The 21503-nt window shown below is 42.1% G+C and overlaps 1 protein-coding gene across 4 annotated transcripts; it reads left to right on the top strand.

Annotated features, from left to right (window-relative positions):
• The first annotated feature begins 1961 nt into the window (after positions 1-1961).
• On the top strand, positions 1962-20196 carry LOC142159401 (diamine oxidase [copper-containing]-like). Of its 4 annotated transcripts, XM_075214274.1 has the most exons (6): positions 2091-2211; positions 5380-5702; positions 12904-14463; positions 14823-15111; positions 17417-17549; positions 18038-20196. In XM_075214274.1, exons 3-6 carry the CDS (start codon positions 12924-12926, stop codon positions 18311-18313), a joined length of 2238 nt encoding a protein of 745 aa, XP_075070375.1. In that variant the 5' UTR covers positions 2091-2211; positions 5380-5702; positions 12904-12923; the 3' UTR covers positions 18314-20196. The 4 variants fall into 4 exon arrangements, with proteins under 4 accessions (XP_075070376.1, XP_075070375.1, XP_075070374.1 ...); XM_075214275.1 differs by lacking the exons at positions 2091-2211; positions 5380-5702 and adding an exon at positions 1962-1982; XM_075214273.1 differs by lacking the exon at positions 5380-5702 and having other exon boundaries at positions 2091-2255.
• Positions 20197-21503: the final 1307 nt, after the last annotated feature.

Below are 21503 nucleotides of genomic sequence, written 5' to 3' on the forward strand. Positions count from 1 at the left end.
ACAAAGCCATTTCTGAGGCTCTAGGACTCCAGCGAACCACAGTGAGAGCTATCTCCACATGGAGTAAACCTGGAACAGTGCTGAATCTTCCCAGGAGTGACCGGCCTACCGTAAGTCCTCATCCAGAAAATCACTAAAGAACCCGGACTACCATCTAAGGAACCGCAGGCCATGGGCGCCTCAGTTAATGTCATTGTTAATGATTCCACCATAAGAGACTGGGCAAAAATGGGACCCATGAGAGAGTTACAAGGTGAAAACCAGCGTTAACCAAGAGGAACATAAAGGCTTGTCTCACATTTGCCAAAAAACACATTGATGACCCCCAAGACTTTTGGGCTAATGTTCTGTGGACTGAGGAGTCAATAATGGAACCTTTTGGAAGACATCTGGCCTCAAACTACCAAAGCATTCCACAATAAGAACATCACACCAACATTTATACATGGTGGTGGTAGTGTAATGTAGTGTAACGGTGTAGTGTAGTGTAATGAAGTGTAATGGTGTAGTGTAGTGTAATGGTGTAGTGTAGTGTAATGTAGTGTAATGTAGTGTAATGGTGTAGTGTAGTGTAATGTAGTGTAATGGTGTAATGTAGTGTAATGGTGTAGTGTAGTGTAATGTAGTGTAATAGTGTAATGTAGTGTAATGGTGTAATGTAGTGTAATGGTGTAGTGTAGTGTAATGTAGTGTAATAGTGTAATGTAGTGTAATGGTGTGGGGTTGTTTTGCTGCTTTGGGATCTGGGCGACTTCTATAATTGATGGAATCATGAATTCTGCTCCACCAGGAAATTCTGAGGGAGAATCCGGTCATCAGTCTGTGATCTGAAGCTCAAGCACAATTGAGTATTGCAGCAAGACAACAATCCTATGCACAAGACCAAGTCTACCTCTGAATGGCTCAAAAGAAACAAAATTTATGTTTTAGAGTGGCCTAGTCTGACTTGAATCCAATTGAGATGTTGTGGCAGGACCTTAAGTGGGCAATTAATGATGAAAACCCTCCAATGTGGCAGAATTAAATTAATTCTGCAAAGGAGACTGGGCCAACGTTCCTCTACAGCGAGGTGATAGACTGATCTCCAGTTATCGGAAGTCTTTGTTTGCAGTTGTTGCTGCTAAAAGTGGCACAACCAATTAATACGGTTAGGGGGCAATTCATTTTTTAGATGTGTGATAAAGGTGCTGGATAACTTAAATGTAAATTTAAAAACTGTATTTTGTGTTTACTCAGGTTGTCTTTGTCCTATATTCAATTTTGAAGATCTGCAACAATCAAGTGTGACAAATATGCTAAAACAGAAGAAATCAGGATAGGGCAGAAACTCTTTCAACCCCGTTGTTATCCCTATTCATAAGCGCAATGTCCCCAACGTTATCAGCTTGATTATCAATTCCTGATTATCCTTCAGGTTTTGGTTGTCCTGGTGGGAAAGACTCGTTTTACCTTTATCCAATAACCTCACATGAACCTTTTGTGACTGATTCATAGAGGACGTTAATATGAACCTCTCTATTGTAACAGGAAAGATTTGGAGCTGGGTTTTAAACCCATCCTAGATGTAGCCTTTGTGGTTTCATATGCGCCTGTGGTATTATGTGTCTGAAATCTCCATATAACGGCCAAATCTTTCCTGGCAAAATGTCTCTTGAAGGTAATTTTCTAACAAACTTATTAAGATCATGAAAAAGTTGAAAGCTGCCAGATCTCTGGTGGGTGCATACAGGGGCTTTTGTTTAAATTCCTGGATTAGTTGGAATGTCTGTGGACAGATTAAAGATGCCATATAATTATATAATATTTCACATAGAGAGAGGAGGGTAACGTACAAGGTCCGTGTTTGAGATTTCCACATCAAGAGTCCTGACCCAGTAAACAGACACCGGAATCAGATATTGTTTTATTAACACTTTCGCCACTTATCACAGAGACCAGAAGTCACATCTATGAAGCCCTCTTCCTAGAACAGCTGGTGGCAGGTAAGAGGTTAATGAACATAAGCCTTTCATTGGACATTTCAGGTAAGTGGGAGGAGCTGACACAATATATCTTTGGATTGTTACATATAAATACAAAAAAACACAGGTTTCGTACCACATATTATAATTATACGGACGCAGGAACCCGTCCTCTCCCAATCAGCTGTATTACACAGAGCTTGCAGGTGTATAGTCCCATAGAACGTCTGGTTGGAGATCTCCTGTACAGGTGAGGTCACGGTTCATCCTGGCTGGAGCAATAAGTAATCTCAGGTACCACGTTCCTGCTTGGCTGTAGATTGTGAGCTTCTCTTACCTCCCTGTCTTGTTTCATTGCTGAATCTCCTCCTAATTGTCAATTGCTACAGAGAATGCTGGTGCTTTATTATACACGTAAAGAATAAGAATTCTGCTGAAGAGAATGTAACGTCCAGAAATTACATTTTAAAAAACAACCGGTGAATGTTGTAAAACAAAAAGGATCCAAAGCCATCTGTGCACAGAGATATTTTATATAACTCTGTATTATATGTATGTAACATGTGTAATAATAACATAACAGCTAAAATACGGGAAACAGACATAAACACAAGGGGCCCGATGCATTAAGGAACGTAAATACCGATACGTGATGCAGTTTGTGAAAACATCGCTCTGCACAAGCTCTATGTTAGAGAATGCAGCAACAGTTAATTTACCTACAAAAGCACATGACCCTTACTATAGCCTACAATGTCATGGCTGGAGCGGTGAGGGGACTGGCCGTATGCCCGTAGTCAATGTACCCGTAGTCAGTGTACAGTAAGGGCGTATGTACGTAGTCAGTGTGCAGTAAGGACGTACAGTCAGGACGTACGCACGTAGTCAGTGTACAGTAAGAATCTATGCACGTAGTCAGTGTACAGTAAGGACGTATGCACGTAGTCAGTGTACAGTAAGGGTCTATGCATGTAGTCAGTGTACAGTAAGGATGTATGCACGTAGTCAGTGTACAGTAAGGGTCTATGCACGTAGTCAGTGTACAGTAAGGACGTATGCACATAGTCAGTGTACAGTAAGGGTCTATGCACGTAGTCAGTGTACAGTAAGGACGTATGTACGTAGTCAGTGTACAGTAAGGACGTATGCACGTAGTCAGTGTACAGTAAGGACGTATGTACGTAGTCAGTGTACAGTAAGGACATATGCACGTAGTCAGTGTACAGTAAGGCCGTATGCCCGTAGTCAATGTACCCGTAGTCAGTGTACAGTAAGGACATATGCACGTAGTCAGTGTACAGTAAGGGTCTATGCACGTAGTCAGTGTATAGTAAGGGCGTATGCACATAGTCAGTGTATAGTAAGGACGTATGCACGTAGTCAGTGTACAGTAAGGGCGTATGCACGTAGTCAGTGTATAGTAAGGATGTATGCACGTAGTCAGTGTACAGTAAGGACGTATGAACGTAGACAGTGTACAGTAAGGACGTATGAACGTAGTCAGTGTACAGTAAGGAAGTATGCACGTATTCAGTGTACAGTAAGGGTGTATGCACGTAGTCAGTGTACAGTAAGGACGTATGGATGTAGTCAATGTACAGTCAGGGCATATGCACGTAGTCAGTGTACAGTAAGGACGTATGAACCTAGTCAGTGTACAGTAAGGACGTATGAACGTAGTCAGTGTACAGTAAGGACGTATGAACATAGTCAGTGTACAGTAAGGACGTATGCACGTAGTCAGTGTACAGTAAGGATGTATGAACGTAGTCAGTGTACAGTAAGGACGTATGCACGTAGTCAGTGTACAGTAAGGATGTATGAACGTAGTCAGTGTACAGTAAGGACGTATGCACGTAGTCAGTGTACAGTAAGGATGTATGAACGTAGTCAGTGTACAGTAAGGACGTATGCACATAGTCAGTGTACAGTAAAGACGTATGGATGTAGTCAATGTACAGTCAGGGCATATGCACGTAGTCAGTGTACAGTAAGGACGTATGAACCTACTCAGTGTACAGTAAGGGTGTATGCACGTAGTCAGTGTACAGTAAGGACGTATGGATGTAGTCAATGTACAGTCAGGGCATATGCAAGTAGTCAGTATACAGTCAGGACGTATGAACGTAGTCAGTGTACAGTAAGGACGTATGGACGTATTCAGCGTACATTAAGGGCGTTTGTACGTGGTCAGTGTACAGTAAGGACGTATGCACGTAGTCAGTGAACAGTAAGGACGTATGCACGTAGTAAGTGTACAGTAAGGACGTATGCACGTAGTCAGTGTACAGTAAGGGCATATGCACGTAGTCAGTGTACAGTAAGGGTGTATGCACGTAGTCAGTGTACAGTAAGGACGTATGAACCTACTCAGTGTACAGTAAGGGTGTATGCACGTAGTCAGTGTACAGTAAGGACGTATGGATGTAGTCAATGTACAGTCAGGGCATATGCAAGTAGTCAGTATACAGTCAGGACGTATGAACGTAGTCAGTGTACAGTAAGGACGTATGGACGTATTCAGCGTACATTAAGGGCGTTTGTACGTGGTCAGTGTACAGTAAGGACGTATGCACGTAGTCAGTGAACAGTAAGGACGTATGCACGTAGTAAGTGTACAGTAAGGACGTATGCACGTAGTCAGTGTACAGTAAGGGCATATGCACGTAGTCAGTGTACAGTAAGGGTGTATGCACGTAGTCAGTGTACAGTAAGGACGTATGAACGTAGTCAGTGTACAGTAAGGACGTATGGACGTATTCAGTGTACATTAAGGGCGTTTGTACGTGGTCAGTGTACAGTAAGGATGTATGAACGTAGACAGTGTACAGTAAGGACGTATGCACGTAGTCAATGTACAGTAAGGACGTATGGATGTAGTCAATGTACAGTCAGGGCATATGCACGTAGTCAGTGTACAGTAAGGACGTATGAACCTAGTCAGTGTACAGTAAGGACGTATGAACATAGTCAGTGTACAGTAAGGACGTATGCACGTAGTCAGTGTACAGTAAGGATGTATGAACGTAGTCAGTGTACAGTAAGGACGTATGGATGTAGTCAATGTACAGTCAGGGCATATGCACGTAGTCAGTGTACAGTAAGGATGTATGAACCTAGTCAGTGTGCAGTAAGGGTATATGCACGTAGTCAATGTACAGTAAGGGTGTATGCACGTAGTCAGTGTACAGTAAGGACGTATGGATGTAGTCAATGTACAGTCAGGGCGTATGCACGTAGTCAGTGTACAGTCAGGACATACGCACGTAGTCAATGTACAGTAAGGACGTACTCAGGTAGTCAGTGTACAGTAAGGGCATATGCCCAAAGTCAGTGTACAGTAAGGATGTATGCCCGTAGTCAGTGAACAGTAAGGACGTATGGATGTAGAATAACGCCAAGTCCATGCCATTCCCAGCGGGACTCCAGCAGCTCAAAGCGGCTTACCTGGGGCCAAATCCAGCCCAGTCAGCTGTACAATCAGCACATATCGCATTGAGGTAAGATCTTGCACAGGCGGAATGCCGGTGCCACATCAAGAACCGCAGCAGGAGACAAATAACGCAAAGTCCACACCATTCTCAGCGGCATTCGAGCAGCTCAAAGCCACTCACCAAGTGCCACATCCAGCCTGGTCAGCGGTACAACAGCAGCAGCAGCTGACATCAGGGCAAGCGTGGAAAAAAGACAAGACATCTGTCACCACTACCAGTGCAGAGATGAGCGTTTCAGCAGGGACCGGTGAGTATTCTAATGATGATGTATATGGGTGATCACTGTAATGTACATGAAGAAGAGGACAGCTCAGGATTAGATAGTTCTAGTGAATCGGATGGTGAAGCAGCATATAGGGCTTTTTAGGAGCAGTAGGGCGTGCTGAGGATGGCACGAAAGTTGCGTAGGATAACAGGTCTTGGGGTGGACGCAGGCTGAGGCATATGAAACGATGGATAATTGGCTAAGTGGGAAGCTTGTCTACACAGGAGGTTACTTAGAGGCTGTCCCAGGGATGGCTATGAGTAAGGTAAATTACAGTCAGTCTATAAGAAGTTCCAGGGGAACGTCTGGAGGGAATACAGTGAGGCCTTTTGGCTGAAGTCGCAGGGTAAGAAACCAATTAAGTTTGGGTCAAGGGACATAGAGCTCAGGTTAAACGCCCAAGGCAGCGATGCAGGCATGGCTGGACATGTATCCTAAGGGGTACGAAGCAGAGCTACTTTGTGCGGGATTTAGGGAAGGGTATAAAATGCTTGTTAGGAAGTCAGTTTCTCAAATAATAGCGAGCAAAAACCTGAAGTCCATCAATGCACAGACAACAGTGGTTGGAGATAAGAATGCAGAGAGGCCAGGAAGGTCACGCTAGTACAGTTGCAGTCAATGCTGGGGTTGCTGAGCTTTGCTTGCCGGGTGATACCAATGGGCCGCATATGTTAAGGGGAGGCTGGACAGAGCTACAACAGGATTCGCATTAGCAGCGAGATCATAATGGATCTGTTGGTATGGGATCATTTCCTACACGAGTTTAATTGGGTGGGTTTATGGCCGCAACAGAGCAGTCTAACCGTGAACTGCAGCTGTTCACAGAAGCAGCAGGGACAATAGGTTTTTGTAGTATATATGGGGGGGAATGGTGCGCACAATCATGACCAGATGAGTGTGTCGCTAGCGGTCTCACTAAGAACTAGCTGCGCTGGAATTGTTTCCAATAGTGGTGGAGTTAGTAATTTGGGGGAAGAGGTTAGAGAACAGGCACATCAGGTTCTGGTGCGACAACCTGGGGATGGTGCAAACCATTAACAATCAGCATCACCCTCCCGCCGCTTAGGTGGTTTGGTGCAAAAGCACGTCCAGGGTGAGCATAATACCATAGCTGATGCGCTCTCGCGACAGAAGTGGGAGGTCTTCAAGGAGGAATCAGCAGGCTTAACAAGCCCTTCACATCTTTGGCATATTTACACCCCGGGCAAGGCGAGCTGGTGGCGAAGTCCTTGGCGAAAAAGACATAGAGAACTATAGTGCAGTTTGGGATGGATGGCAGCAGTTTATAGCCAGAAGATCATAAGAGGGTAAGAAAGCCCTACAGATATTATTGGCATTCCTGGGTGAGCTTCACACAGCCAGGTCTTCGAAGGCCAGTGTTAGCAGCATACTAGCCGGCATTGCCTTGTTTCTTAAGGCTGAGGGGAGAAGCAGATATAACCAAAGCATTCATAGGGCATACAATAATGAGGGTCTGGGCCAGGAATGAGACTGGGGAACCTGTGACAGCAGAGAGGCTGAGGGAGTTAGTAGGGATATCACCCACAGTATGCAGGGACGAACGGGAAACAACACTGTTTACCACTGTATTCATTTTGGCATACAGTGGGGCTTTCAGAGTCAGTGAGTTGACAGCACAGTCCAATAAATCATTCAGATCAGGCCTTTTGCATAAGAATGTGGTAGTGTCCGTTAACGTGATGCTGTGTAAGATCCACAGGTCTAAGTCTCACCGATTAGGAAAAGGGAGGTGGGTTCAGATGTGGCGCCAGGCGGATTCTGCGATTTGCCCTGTGGCTCCAGTGGAATAATATCTGAAAGCCAGAGGGAGGGGAAGTCTTCCAGGTGCACGGGGACGCATCCCCTTTAACAAGGTTCCAGTTCACAGCGATTTTTAAGAGATGCGTGCAAGCCTTAGGTTGGGATGTAGCAAGATTCAGGGCACACTCATTTAGGATAAGCGCGGCTAGATAAGCAGTGAGGGGCGATCTGTCAATTATATCGAGAGGCTGGAGGTCAGACAGTTACAAATCTTACGTCAGGCTGGCAAAGCGGAACGGCGGGTCAGCCTCCGATGTGCGTGAATGAGAAGTTAGTACCTGTGCGTCCAAGAGAAAGACTTCTGGAGTGACGTTACATTGGTATGGTCATATATCATCCTAAGGCTGTCCTTAGGATGGGGCAGAACACGCACCCCAAAAGGTGGAGGAAATGGAAAAAGGATAAAGAACCTAGCGCATGGCTTTCCCTGCATTTGTTGTTAATTTTTAAATAAAACTGTGACCGGTATTTACGCCAACACCAGCCTGTGCATTTTTATTTCAGAAAAGGTTTTGTTTCTTCCTGCGGGATGCCAACAGGTAGGCATATCCTCCCTTAACAGGGCTAGCAAAGCCGGCCAAGAGGTACAGAGGGTGATGGAATAGTAGAAGGAGAACACAAGGAGATACTTACATCATGGTTGTCCAGCATGCCTGTAAATGTGGCCCAGCAGGAGTTTTGGTTGTAGCAAGGGGGCAGTGCTGAAAAAAAAAATCCTGCAAAAAAAAAAAAGAAGAAAATACTTACCTTGTGGTCACGTCAGCTGGCGCTCCGGCTCCCTCCCTGGTCTCCTCCTCCGTGCGACACTCGCAATGAATGTCGGGGGTGACGTCATCACACCCGACATCCATTGCGTAGCGCAGCACAGAGGAGTCACCCACGCGAACTATCAGCAGCAGTGAAAGATTATCCAGTATCTTATTGTTGTTACTCTGAATTTGGACTTTCTGCACCATGCAGTTATGAACTAGCTGTGTTCTCTGTATGTATCTAATATAAATATTAAGAGATAATTGTATTTTTAATATTTTAAATCATTTTAAATGTGCAGTGCTGAGTAGGGTGAAAATATCACCCACTGTTACCCTCATCGGAGGCTGCTCCGTGAGCCATTTTTCCCGCCACCCTATCTTTGAATATCTGTAGATTTCTATTAGTCCTCCTGATGCTACCTATATCGGTGACCATTTCAAACTGGTCAATAAAAAAAATGATTCATGGGTGCAGAAAGAGAGGAAAAAAGCTTTTTGGCATTTAATTCCCCGAACCCCACTAAGGGGCAGATGCAGGTAAGTTAAATTGTAGCTGGTAATGGGACTACTGCTTTAATCATGATTCTGCAACAGGTTTCCTAACTCTTACTAACTTCATTTCCAAGTAAGTTTAATATGTTAACTATGTTTTTTATGGTTTTTTCGATGATCAGCTATCGTTAGTGTTAGTGTATTTTATGTGCGGCCCAAACCAACTCGTCGTCTTCCAATGTGGCCCAGGAAAGCTAAAAGGTTGGACACCCCTGGCTTACATCCTAAAGGGAAGGGGGAGACACAAATAGGGTGGTACCGACTGGGGGAGAGACGGGACAAGGAAGTTAGGAGGAGGACTGATATTATAAAGTGAAGGGAGGGTGGGTAGAGATTAGGGGCCTGATTCATCAAGGTACGCAAACTCAAACGCATCTGCTAAACGGGACTTGAGCTACGTAAAACACCACATACGCAGCGCAAACAGAGCAGATACGGCACTCAAAGTCAACTCAATCTCAAACTCCAACGCAAATATAAGGGTTTGCGTCACTCAAAGTATGAAACATGAGTTTGCGTACCTTGATGAATCAGGCCCTAGATGCAGTATTAGTTCAAAGACAAAATTGACATAAAAGATATTTCCACATGACAAATTCCCCCCACTCAGTCCACTTTACCCACCTTATCCTAAACACCCCATCCACCCTGTTTATTCTCTCCAGTAACTAAAGATAAATTCTCTACACCCATCTCATCATCTCACCCTTTACACGTGTGCTCATCTCATTAATCCTAAAGAAACCAACTCTCGATCCAGCCTATCTCTCCAAATGCTGCCTTATTTCTCTCCTCCCTTTGCCTCCAAACTACTTCAGCAACTTGTATACAACTGTCTATCTCACTTTCTCTCCTCGCACTCCATCCTTGTTCTCTGCAATCTGGCTCCTGTCCCCACAATTCCATTGAAACTGCTCTCACAAAAGTGATCGATGATCTACTCACAGCAACGCCTAAGGGTCATTTCTCCATACTCATCCTCCTTGGCCTTCCTGCTGCTTTTGACACTGTTGATCACCCTCTTATCCTACACACCCTTCACTCCATTGGCCTTCATGACTCAGTTCTTTCCTGCTTTCTTACCTATCAAGGTACTCCTTTAGTGTCTCTACGACCATTTGTTAGTGTGCCACAAGGCTCTGTTCTTGGCCCTCTTGCTTTTCTAACTGTGCACCTCTTCGCTTGAGGAACAAATTTGCTCAATCAGTCTCCAGTACCACCTCTACACTGATGCCACCCAAATCTACAACTTTTACCCAGACATCTCCGCCTCTTTACTATCTTGTGTAGCCAACTGTCTCTCTGCTATTTCCACATTGTGACAGGATGGACCTCCTATGCTACTCTGTCTGTTGTGTTGCTAGGGAGCGGCTGGGCTTGCCTTGCCACCATTCCCTTTTCTTTATCCCGAATGCACCCTCTAACCGCAGTAGGAGGGGCTTTTGCTGCTGCCACCACTAGGCTCATTCAGGGTAACTCTCGCTGCTAGTGCACCCCCTTGCTGGTACACCTGGGCTGGTACCCCTGACCTCTTGTTTTCAGATCAGGGTTGCTGTGGATGGTTCCTCCAGGCCTCTCACACTGGCCAGAGCTGCAGGTAGCGGGCAGAGCGTTGGTGCTGGATGCTGGGTCCCAACCTCAGGACAGCCAGGATTAGATTTGGTCTAATCTGTAGGTCACAGGAATTACAGCAGGTAAGTAGGCATCAAAGCAGGATCTTGAAGCAGTGATGTTTTATTAGCTCAAGTGTCCTAATAAGGACAGTTACACACACACTAGTTTGAGGTACTAGTGATATCCAGAAGTACAGATGACATAATACATTTCAGTGTAAAACAGGGCTCTTTAAATATAATATTGTTCACTAGCTTGGCAGGAGGTAATCCAGCCTCCTGCCCCTTTAACCAATCCAGACTGATTCATGCAGCCTCCACATATATCAGCCTGTAGGGGATTAACACCTTTTAACATTGCTGCTAGCGGCACCACTACGTCTGAGGTTTTATATTGAATGTTTACCATCAGGATATAACATTTCTATAATCATGCTTTGAACGTAATTCAACTTGCAAAATTCACATTTATCTGTGATCACTTGCATAGGGAGTCTACCTGTTTTTCAGGCTCAACAAATGTTTTGGTCACTGAGCGATGAAAAGGTCTAAATAACATGAAATTACCTGTCTCTAGAAAGTTGCAAAACCCAATCATGACATACTGTCTCAGAAGTCTATACATTTTCATACATACCAATATAAAAAGATAAGTACATTTGCAATGATATACAGAGGTGAACTGCACTGCTAATTAAAATAAATATATTTAATAAGTTATTTCTATGTGATCCAGCCACAATTAAGTTATTGATAAGTTATCCAGCCACTCACATGGATGTCCCAACATGTCCAAATTAAAATTTTCCATATTCCCTCCTTATATCTCCCTCAGCGGCAATAACACTGTAATGTCTTCAGTCTGTCAGGCCCGCTGCATCAGTGTCATCCTCTGATTTATTCCTCCCATCCAGCTTCTCTCCCAGTCCTGTCACCTCCACTGTAGAAATATTAACAGAATACGCCCTTTTTTTTACTCAAGATGCTACCAAAACCCTTATCCTTCCTCTGATCATCTCCTGTCTTGACTACTGCAACCTGGCACCCCCCCCCCTCACCCATCTATCCCACTTCAATACATCTTAAATACCACAGCAAGATTGATCTTCCTCACCTCTCACTCCCGCCTACAAGACTTCTCCCGTGCTGCTACCCACATGGAATTCCCTACCAAGCCTGATCAGAATCTCTCCCAAAATGGAAATCTTTAAAAACTCCCTGAAAACCCATCTCTTTATTAGAGCTTACCTTACTATACCTATACTACGCAGAGACGGAACTAGTGAGCTGCGGGCCCCAGTGCAGGATAGCAGGGCAGGAGGGAACCGTGGCCCACAGCACCTTAGTTCCTTATGCAGTGGGCCCTATTATCTCCATGTGCCCTGGCGAAACAGTGGTAGTTCTGCCACTGATACTACTCACACTAATGCTCCCTCACAACTGTCCCAATCTCCACTCTGAGCCACACTCGCCCCTCTTGTTTCAACTGTGCCCTCTTCCACTTAGTATGTGAGCTTTCTCATGAGGAGGATCCTTTCTACTCCTTGGGCCTGAAAAGAGCTCAGAACTTGAACGGAATTCTGACCTAATTCAAATCCAAGCGAATCACACGATTCGCGTCCATGTGAATCTGCGTATAAGTCGGCTCTGCCTAATCATTACCTGCCGTAGACACAGCACAGACTGCTGTACACGCACAAGGGTCTGGTCACTAAAGGTCACATCAGAACATGAAAGAATGTTTTAATTAAAATAAATGAACAGCTCTTAACAGTATTATCAAAAATATGAATTTAAAACCAAAAAAAATCTTTTTCGCTTTATATTAAATACATAAATGAAGGTGCTGTAATGTGATTACATAGACTATCTTCCTGGCATACACATGTTCTGTGCCAGCTAGAGCCTGTGACAGACATCACCACCAGTCGGCACTTACATCTGCCCTCTACCTGACAACTAGACCCCTTCTCAGAATGTCATCATTAATTAACAACGAGATATAGAGTATATATATTACACTGACTTTACACAGAATATTTGGTTATTTACATTATAATTTGATTTCTGCACATAGTTCCTAATTGCAACAAATTGGGCTAAATTAATTATCTGGAGTTAATTTATGCTTTAACGTTAATTCTCTAATTCAGGTGTGTTATTTAATTTGGAAAATGTTTGGGAAAAACAGAACCAGACTGTTATCACAGTGTGCTATGATTGTGCTATGATTGTGCTATGATTGTGCTATGATTGTGCTATGATTGTGCTATGATTAGCTGCACTTAATGCCCTTTTGTTTTATCAACCACTACAGTTTCTTTTTTATTTAAAAAATATACAATTTTGAACAAATGTTTATCTGTAAAGAAAGAATTTAAAATTGTACTTTATACTCATATAAAAAGTATATTCGTGAAATTTACAATAACGTTCTATGTGCAGGAACTGTCTGATTCACCGTAATGATGCTGGCCAATCATCTTCTTTGGATAAGTGTCCATATTCTTGTACCTACCTTTGCTAACATACATTCAAGCTATAGAGGTCGTCACAAGGCGTCCATCTTCTCTGACCTCACCCCTGGTGAGATGACGTCTGTCCGAACCTTTCTTATGGAACAGGAGGATCTTCACTTGGTTCCCACACCTGAGAAATTTGGGAAAAACATTATATTTATGATAGAGCTTAATATACCTAAAAAGGGTCAAGTGCTCAACTTTTTAGATAAAAATGGACCAAAACCAGATCGTGAGGCCAAAGCTATTATCTACTTTGCAGATCAAACCAATCCTAACATTACGGAATACATTGTGGGGCCTCTACCACATCCGTATTATTATAAGCCATATATCAAGGGAAATAGGACAATACGGTTTGAATCAAGGCCGACAACTACGAGTGAGTATGAAAACATTCACCTGACACTATTGCAACTCTTGCAAAAGATCAACCACATCCTACTGGAGACATCAGAGTTTTCTTTCTTCAACTGCTCAAATCGCTGCCTTTCCTACACTGATATGGCACCACGTGGCTTGATGTCGGGGGAGCGTAGGACGTGGTTAATGTTTCATCGTTTTGTAGAAGGGTTCTTCCTCCATCCTATTGGTTTTGAGCTTCTGCTCAATCATCAGTCTCTGAACCCCAAAGATTGGAAAGTAGAGAAGGTCTGGTACAATGGACAATACTTTGACAGCATAGAAGAGCTGATCAGGAAGTATGAGAAGAATTTATTGACTAAGCTGCGTTTACCAGAGTTTACAGAGAAGGACCTCTATTCAACCTTCATTCCACGTGGAGAGTTTAAGACAAAGACAGATATACATGGACCAAAAATATGTGAACCCCATGGCAAACGTTACAAAGTTTTGGGGAACTATATAGAATATACAGGCTGGAGTTTTGCTTACCGGTGTAGTGCATCCACAAGCTTGCAGATCTTTGATATACAATATAACAATGAACGTATAGCCTACGAGGTGAGCATCCAGGAGGCTATTGCTTTTTATAGCGGGGTCACTCCAGCTACTATGCAATCTAAAGCAATTGACTCTGGATGGGGCATGGGGGCAGTTAGTCATGAGTTGGCCAAAGGTATTGACTGTCCTGAAGTGGCCACTTACAAGGATATATACCATTTTTATGATACAGACCAGCCAGTGCATCACAAAAATGCTTTGTGCATCTTCGAGCTGCCCACTGGGGTGGCCTTACGTCGACACTTTAACAGTGACTACAGTGGTGGCTACAATTTCTTCGCTGGGGTGGAGAATCATGTCCTGGTGGTGAGGACAACATCCACGGTCTACAACTATGACTATATCTGGGACTTTGTCTTCTACCAGAATGGAGTGATTGAGGTTAAAGTTCATGCTACTGGTTATATTCAAGCCGCTTCTTTCACACCTGATGGACTAAGTTATGGCAGCAAAGTCTACAGCCATGTCCTGGGGAACCTACACACACACCTAATAAACTACAAAGTTGACCTAGACGTAGCAGGTGAGTTTCTCAGCTTGTCCTCATACATTTTACCGCTGATATCTGTTGTGTGAAGATCTGTGCCCAGCACAGTAACATAGACTATTTTATAATTAATAATAATTATGAATATATAATGTTTAATTGACCATAATATAAGTAGAGAACCAAGATAAATAAGAAGAAAGTAGTGATGATTTATGTTATTATAGCTTATTACTGTAATTCACCCTAAAGTCCAAACTACATACATAACAGATATTAATAAATGGTGAGTGTCCTGTTCTCTAGTCTGCACCACCTGAAGGGGACACCCCATGTTATATACAATAGACTGCTAATTGTCCAACGTTCATAAACAGAGTCTTTGTTATATTCAGGAAGAGAAAACAGCTTCGAAACCATTAACCTGAAATATGAGAACATCTCAAACCCTTGGAGTCCTGGCCACTTTATTGTCCAGTCACGTATGGAGCGCAAGATAAGGACTAGCGAAAAACAGGCCTCCTTCAGATTTGGGTCTCCTCTGCCCAGGTACTTGATGTTCCAAAACCCCAACAAGAAGAATAAATGGGGACATCAAAGGAGCTACCGAATTCAGTACAACTCTCACGCCCACAGCGTGCTCCCGCGGAGGTGGAGCGAGGAGAAAGGGATCGCATGGTCCAGGTAATTTCAGCTACATCATGTCCCATCATATCTAAGGGAAGTGACCGTAATATGGAGTAGTAAATCCTTTGGTAAATTATACAAGTGTCAGCAATTCTTCTGTGGGTGTATTGTAGTCTACCGGTGGCATGCTATGGTCCAGATGTCAATAATGAAGAAAATATTAGCTGTCTTCAGTGCTCCACTTACAGTCTGCACCCCACAGACACTGTATTTGTGTATAGTCTTAATATATAGAAGTCACTGAAGAACACTGACACATCTAAGACTACATGGCAAGAAGATAAATAGGCGCTGATGTATAACCTCATTTATAAACATTTCTCATTATTTAGAAACGAGGTTTTGGTTAAAGAGTTTCCTGATTTTCAAGAACTTATGCTTTACATTAATCCTATTCTAATAAATGAATGAGGCTTGGAAACGATACGTCACTTCCAGTCCTTCAGTAATACTGAATGTTTTCTTTCCACTTCTTTTAAGATTGTTTGTTTGGTTTATTTTATTATTCCATCCGTGATTTGATAATCGCGATATATAATTTCCTTTTTAACGCTATCATTTGTTAGATAATTAACTTATTTTTAATGATAAAGTCTATTTAATATGACTAATTATTTTTATAGTAAAAGGATGGGAGACTTCCTGTGGAATTCTGTATATGAGGGAGGTCCCGTTCTAGGTACCATTTGATTGGTTCAATCTGATATAAAAATGGCTACTAATCATTTTCACATTCACTTACCTTCAAAAAGACCGGAGAACACAGTTGAAACGCGTGGAGTGCTGTAGTTTTCATCCTACCTATTAACATCTTAAGGAGGAATAATTTGGCCTTAGACCTGACAGAAACCTACACTCATTTTATCTTTTCTCTGCATTTCTTTATTTCCATTTTACTTTTATGAGCAAAATCTATCAAGAAGAGTGAGATGTTCCCTTCATTCTGAATGATGTGCAGATAAAACTATAGAGTTATCTCACCTGCGGAACTACATCTCACTTATTTATCTTCAGGAAAGAGATGTCTGATGTCTTGTTAAAAGAGGGGTTCCAGTAAGTGTTCACTTCACAAAGGGAAGATGGATTCCACCACCTTGCCTAATTATAAAGGGTCTTTATGTACACTGAATAATACTCTAAATCAGTGATTATTGTTTATATGACTAATGTGGGATACAAAGCGAAGATTGAGATGATTGGAAATCACTTCTCACTTAAAATTAACACATAATCTTCTAACATATGTGTTAACCCATGAGGTAACACAACAGTGCCTAGTTATTATCTCACCATATGTTTTGCACCTTATAGCCTCAGTTGTATCAGTGTTGTCAGTTCTTTATTGTCTTCTATATTGTGACAAAGGGAGGCATTTAGCTGGAAATCTGCAGAGAAAGGATACAAGCAGAGTAACACGTTTGGGAAGCAGTGCACCTAGTTTAAGGATAAACATGTGGAGGACATATGTGTGACAAACTAATGGTATAGAGTTTGCTTTAACTTACATAGTTTGAAAGTGTCTTGTCCCATGCAGCAAGCCAACAGGGTGTGTCTGCAGTAAGAGTAATCAATAGGAGGATCGTCATCTATAAAAACTGGTTGTTTCATTGTTCAGGGTGACCGATGCTAGAAAAGCTGGCTGGTGGCTAGAGTTGGTCTCTGTATACTTAGTGTTTAGAGTCACAATAAACTACATGGAATCTTGATGTTGTCAAATATTTTACCATCCTGATATCAAAACAAAGTAAAAGGCAAGAAGTTGTTTGCGTGTGTTTTCACCAGAAGTGTGCCACAATATATTCAGAGTCGCTTAACTCCTTTTACTCAATATCTCCCTTCTGAAATCAAAGTGAACTTCAAATATCTGTCTAAATAATGTTCCTTGGCATGTATTCAACCACCTCATCTGTAAGTCCCTTATACACTGTTGAATGCATGATTCCAATTTACCTTATGTCTCCTCACTTATTTAATATACACCCAGATAACTATGTGTATTGCTGCATCCTCTTAACTAAATGTTTATATTTTAAAGAATTTTATGGCTAAATAATTGAAATCCCAAATTCTCCATTTAGAAATGCTACATGGAAGTGTTCCTCTAATATGCTGTAAGGGTTTTACTATGATGGAGAAAGAGTTTAAATTCTCCATGTTAACTGTTTCCTGTTGTAGCAACACATAACCGACATCTTACAGTAACACTTCCATTCTTAGCTCCATGGTTTATAGTGTAACATTCCAGGTATCACAGTTCACAATCCCAGATTATTAATGTCTGGGCGTGCCCCTCTGTCCACAGATACAGCCTGGCGGTGACACGTCACCGAGACTCAGAGATGACCAGCAGTAGCCTATACAACCAGAACGACCCGTGGGAGCCAGCGGTTAATTTTGAGGAGTTCATTCGAAATAATGAAGAGATTGTGAATCAGGTCAGTGTTACTCATTACAATTTATTCCTGTGACTGACACCATTATTCAATAATTTTACAGGGTTTGTCCCCAGTTATTAGTAAAGTATGTCCTAAGCTTAAAGATGAAGCCACAGTTATCTCACATTTACTTAGACTTCACCTCTATTGTGAGTTACCCAGAGAACATGAGATTAATGCAACTGTATCTACAGGAAACATCAGATGATTTCCTCTTTATTATCTCAACACCAATGATATACATTTGTTCTGCATCTAATTAAAGTGGTTAATGTGAACATCAGCCAGGTAACGTCCATATTGTTAAGATATTTGTAATAGCTGAGAATTCAGATGTCATTTTCAGGTGCAATGTAGCAAATGAGTGTTCGAGGCTTTGGGGTACTTTATTAGACCCTGTTTGACTTTGGGTTTCTGTAACAGTATAAAAATTAAATGAACATGAACTAAACTAATTTAACTTACAATTACTAATTTTTCTTGGTCAGGACCTTGTCGCCTGGGTGACTGTAGGGTTCCTCCACATCCCCCACGCTGAGGACATCCCCAATACTTCCACTCCAGGAAATGCGGTGGGATTCTTCCTCCGTCCTTTCAACTTCTTTAATGAGGACCCATCGGTGGCCAGCAGGAGCACAGTCATTGTGAGACCCACAGACAAGACCTTCACTAAAGTGACCATTGAACGCTGGACCCCTGAAGATGTCGGTCAATGTGTGTCGGACAAGCCCTTCCACTATAACGGAACTTACTTCTCTGGCTAAATCCATTGTAACAAACATGACACTTTGACCACATTAACATCATTGTCATACAATAAGAACTGAACATCTTAACACTTTAGATCTTCTCTGAGAATGGACCTCTAGGTTGAGAACTTGTTACTGCTCATTTTTCTGTCTTGTTGGTGACTCACTTTAAATGGGTGTGGCCAGTACATGTTCTAAGTGTTGGATATAGCTAATATATTATTTAACTAGAGAATAAGCCACCTGGAATTAACCATATGCATCCAAGGTAAAGCAGAGCTGTTGCTTGCTAGATTTCAGGAGTCGGTCTATGACATCTCACCTTTCACTGAGCACAGCCGTGTTTCAGATGTCTGTATGTTTTTGGCATAAGGTAGAATATTCCAATTCCAGCCTGGGATATACTCTGAGATGCCTGTTGGTGCTCTCAGTGCGCAATGCGACGGACACATTGTCATACATACAACATGTACAAGCTCCACACATCCAACATTCCACAATGACATACAGGCTACTATTGTGTGACACCATATGTGCAAATTATGACAAAACAACCATCTTATATCCTAATATTTGGTTTATTATAATTATCATTCATTTAAATAAGGTTTTTTTTTTTACATATTCCTAGAAAACCTCTACATTCTGCATTCAGACACATGCTGAGGAAGAATTGTGCATAGTATTGAATGTCATATGCCCAAACACCAATAAAAAGACCCCTCCCCCATCCCCCCGACAGAATGACAGGCAGAAGGAGAGAGCGCTATCTGCACATCTGGATTGGACCAAGAACAAAAAAAGGGATAACCCAGGGAGCAGTGGATCAGGATTGATTCATACAAAAGAGCTAGTAACGACTTTTGTAGAAGGAAACACGTTTTCTTTGGATTATAAACTAATGGTCTGAAGGCATCTGATAGTGTTACTAGAAGTCTTAGAGTAGCCAAGTTTGTATGTTATTGATGAGTGAGGATTATTTAACCCGAAAGCATTTTGTCTTTGTATTAAATCATTAAAGACCAAGTCTGAGGTGCTGGCTGACATTATAAATCTAGATTAAAGTGTACCGATCCCATCTAAACATCAACCTAATCTACGCATCTACTGGATATGCACTGTAAAACGCGTTGGTTAATTCCTATGCACTAAAACGCGTTGGTTAATTCCTATGCACTGTAAAACACGTTGGTTAATTCCTATGCACTGTAAAGCATGTTGGTTAATTCCTATGCACTGTAAAGTGTGTTGGTTAATTCCTATGCACTGTAAAACGCGTTGGTCACTTCCCCCTCCATCACGCCGTCAATGCTCTGCATTCTTATACAAATTTATCTCACTTCTGCAAAATGAAATCCTGCTTTTACAGACTATCGCCTACTCCATACCTAGCAAAAAAACGTTCTCGTTCTGCTAAAGTCGTCCCATCAGCCAAAGTGAATTTCCATTCCTCCACAAACTACGCCATCTTGCTCCACAGACGCACGCACTTCGGCTGAAATCTAAGCCCACCTGCACAAATCAGAGCGCCCAGTACCACCAAAGGCGTTTCTTGGTGTGCCTGGGCCATATTGTGCAGTTCAACTCTCTAGGAACTAGTGATACCACTGGGGCATGAGGTACAGATTGATATCACCAAATTCTAGTGAACTGATATCCTGAACGTAGGTTCAGCACACAGAATGGCTGCCAGTACAGTGAGTCAGGAACAGGTATCCTTTAAGTGGGAGTCATGCAGGGTCACCAGCATTGAATTTGCTACAAACTCTTTCCTAGATATTAGTGATGGGAAGGGCGAGTAGGAAGATTGGGAGGATCACAATCAGTGCGATGCAGACTGTTAGCAAAGGCCTCACAAGAGCAAAGTGTTGTGCAATAAATTCTATTAACACAAAAAACATTTCTGTCATCTGCTGTGTTTCTACAGATCTAGACACAATAGTCAGGACATATTTTTGTGGCATTTCTAAAATAAAGGAAGAAGAGGAGAAGCTACACAACCAACAAGTCATCGACAATATGTACATTCATGAGCATGTTTCAGGCACAATTACCCCCAAGTGTTTGGAAACTTGGTGCAACACATTTAAAAACAGCAGCTTCCGTTTTTGTATGTACAGAAACAAATAAATAAACATTAGTATTTTCCTTAGTGAGTTCCACAATTTTATCAGCACAAACTACAACCAGAAGAAGACCAATGGACCTCTGTGATTTTTACTTAATACATTTTATGATTATAGTAAAAACAGCTGTCAGTACATTTGTAAACCTTCTAACACAACAACACAGAGAACAGAGAACTTATGTAAAACATGGGAACGGCAATGGGTACAACCAGAGGGGCGATCATAAGAGAAATTTCACAGTTTCAATGCTGAATGGTGGTGCAGATACTTTTGGTCTCTACAAGAGTTCTTGGTGAATCTGACGGAAATCTTTTAATGACCAAAATCAGATCCACTTGATTATCCAGCAATAAAATGTTTACATTTCACATTTAAGTTTCTCTGTTTCTAGCCATGACTGGTAAATAGATTGTAAATATTCAAAAACTAAAACAAGAACACAATATATAGCATAGACAACAATGGAATTATGGTAATTTTACGGCACAGGAACAGCTATGGGTACAAGCAGGGGAGCGCACCCCTTGCAGTGGTAAGACACGTGTTCTGGAGGCCTCTACAAGACCTTCCAGTGTATCTGGTTATGACCACAATTAGATGTAATTTACCACCCAGAAATAAACATCTCTTTTGCAGGATTCTCTAAACAGGCCATCAGTGGAGTGACATAGGACCTTAGGTTTTAAAGAGCAAAGTAGATTAAAGTGTCACATATATCTGCTCAGTTGGAACATCATAATTACATTTAATTTGTGGCAATTGAAAATGAGGAGGTAAAACAAGTGTTACCAGTGGGAAATTGAGAACATTGAGCACATACACGCATTACACAAAGCAGAACTTACAGTGAAAATGTAGCAGTAGTCGATAAGAGAATATTAAACACTGGTTGAATGTATAAAGATTTCACTTTGTAATTTATTTCCTCCTAAATTTCTTTTCAACATTTTCTGCTGTTCGCAACAAAGTTGTGATGTCAAAGATCTACCCATCTCGTGCCACCACAACTTCAAAGGTCTATTCAGTCCCACCGCAACATTAAAGACCTACCCTGTTCCAATGGTCTATCCTGTTCC

This window comes from Mixophyes fleayi, chromosome 5, assembly GCF_038048845.1.
Source record: "Mixophyes fleayi isolate aMixFle1 chromosome 5, aMixFle1.hap1, whole genome shotgun sequence".
NCBI classification, from domain to species: domain Eukaryota; kingdom Metazoa; phylum Chordata; class Amphibia; order Anura; family Limnodynastidae; genus Mixophyes; species Mixophyes fleayi.

Excerpts from the sequence above, each read along its gene's own strand:
- LOC142159401 (XM_075214275.1), top strand. The coding sequence starts at position 12,924 with ATGATGCTGGCCAATCATCTTCTTTGGATAAGTGTCCATATTCTTGTA. Across the intron at positions 14,464-14,822 it reads AGTTGACCTAGACGTAGCAG|GAAGAGAAAACAGCTTCGAA; the intron begins GTGAGTTTCTCA and ends TGTTATATTCAG. Across the intron at positions 15,112-17,416 it reads AAAGGGATCGCATGGTCCAG|ATACAGCCTGGCGGTGACAC; the intron begins GTAATTTCAGCT and ends CTCTGTCCACAG.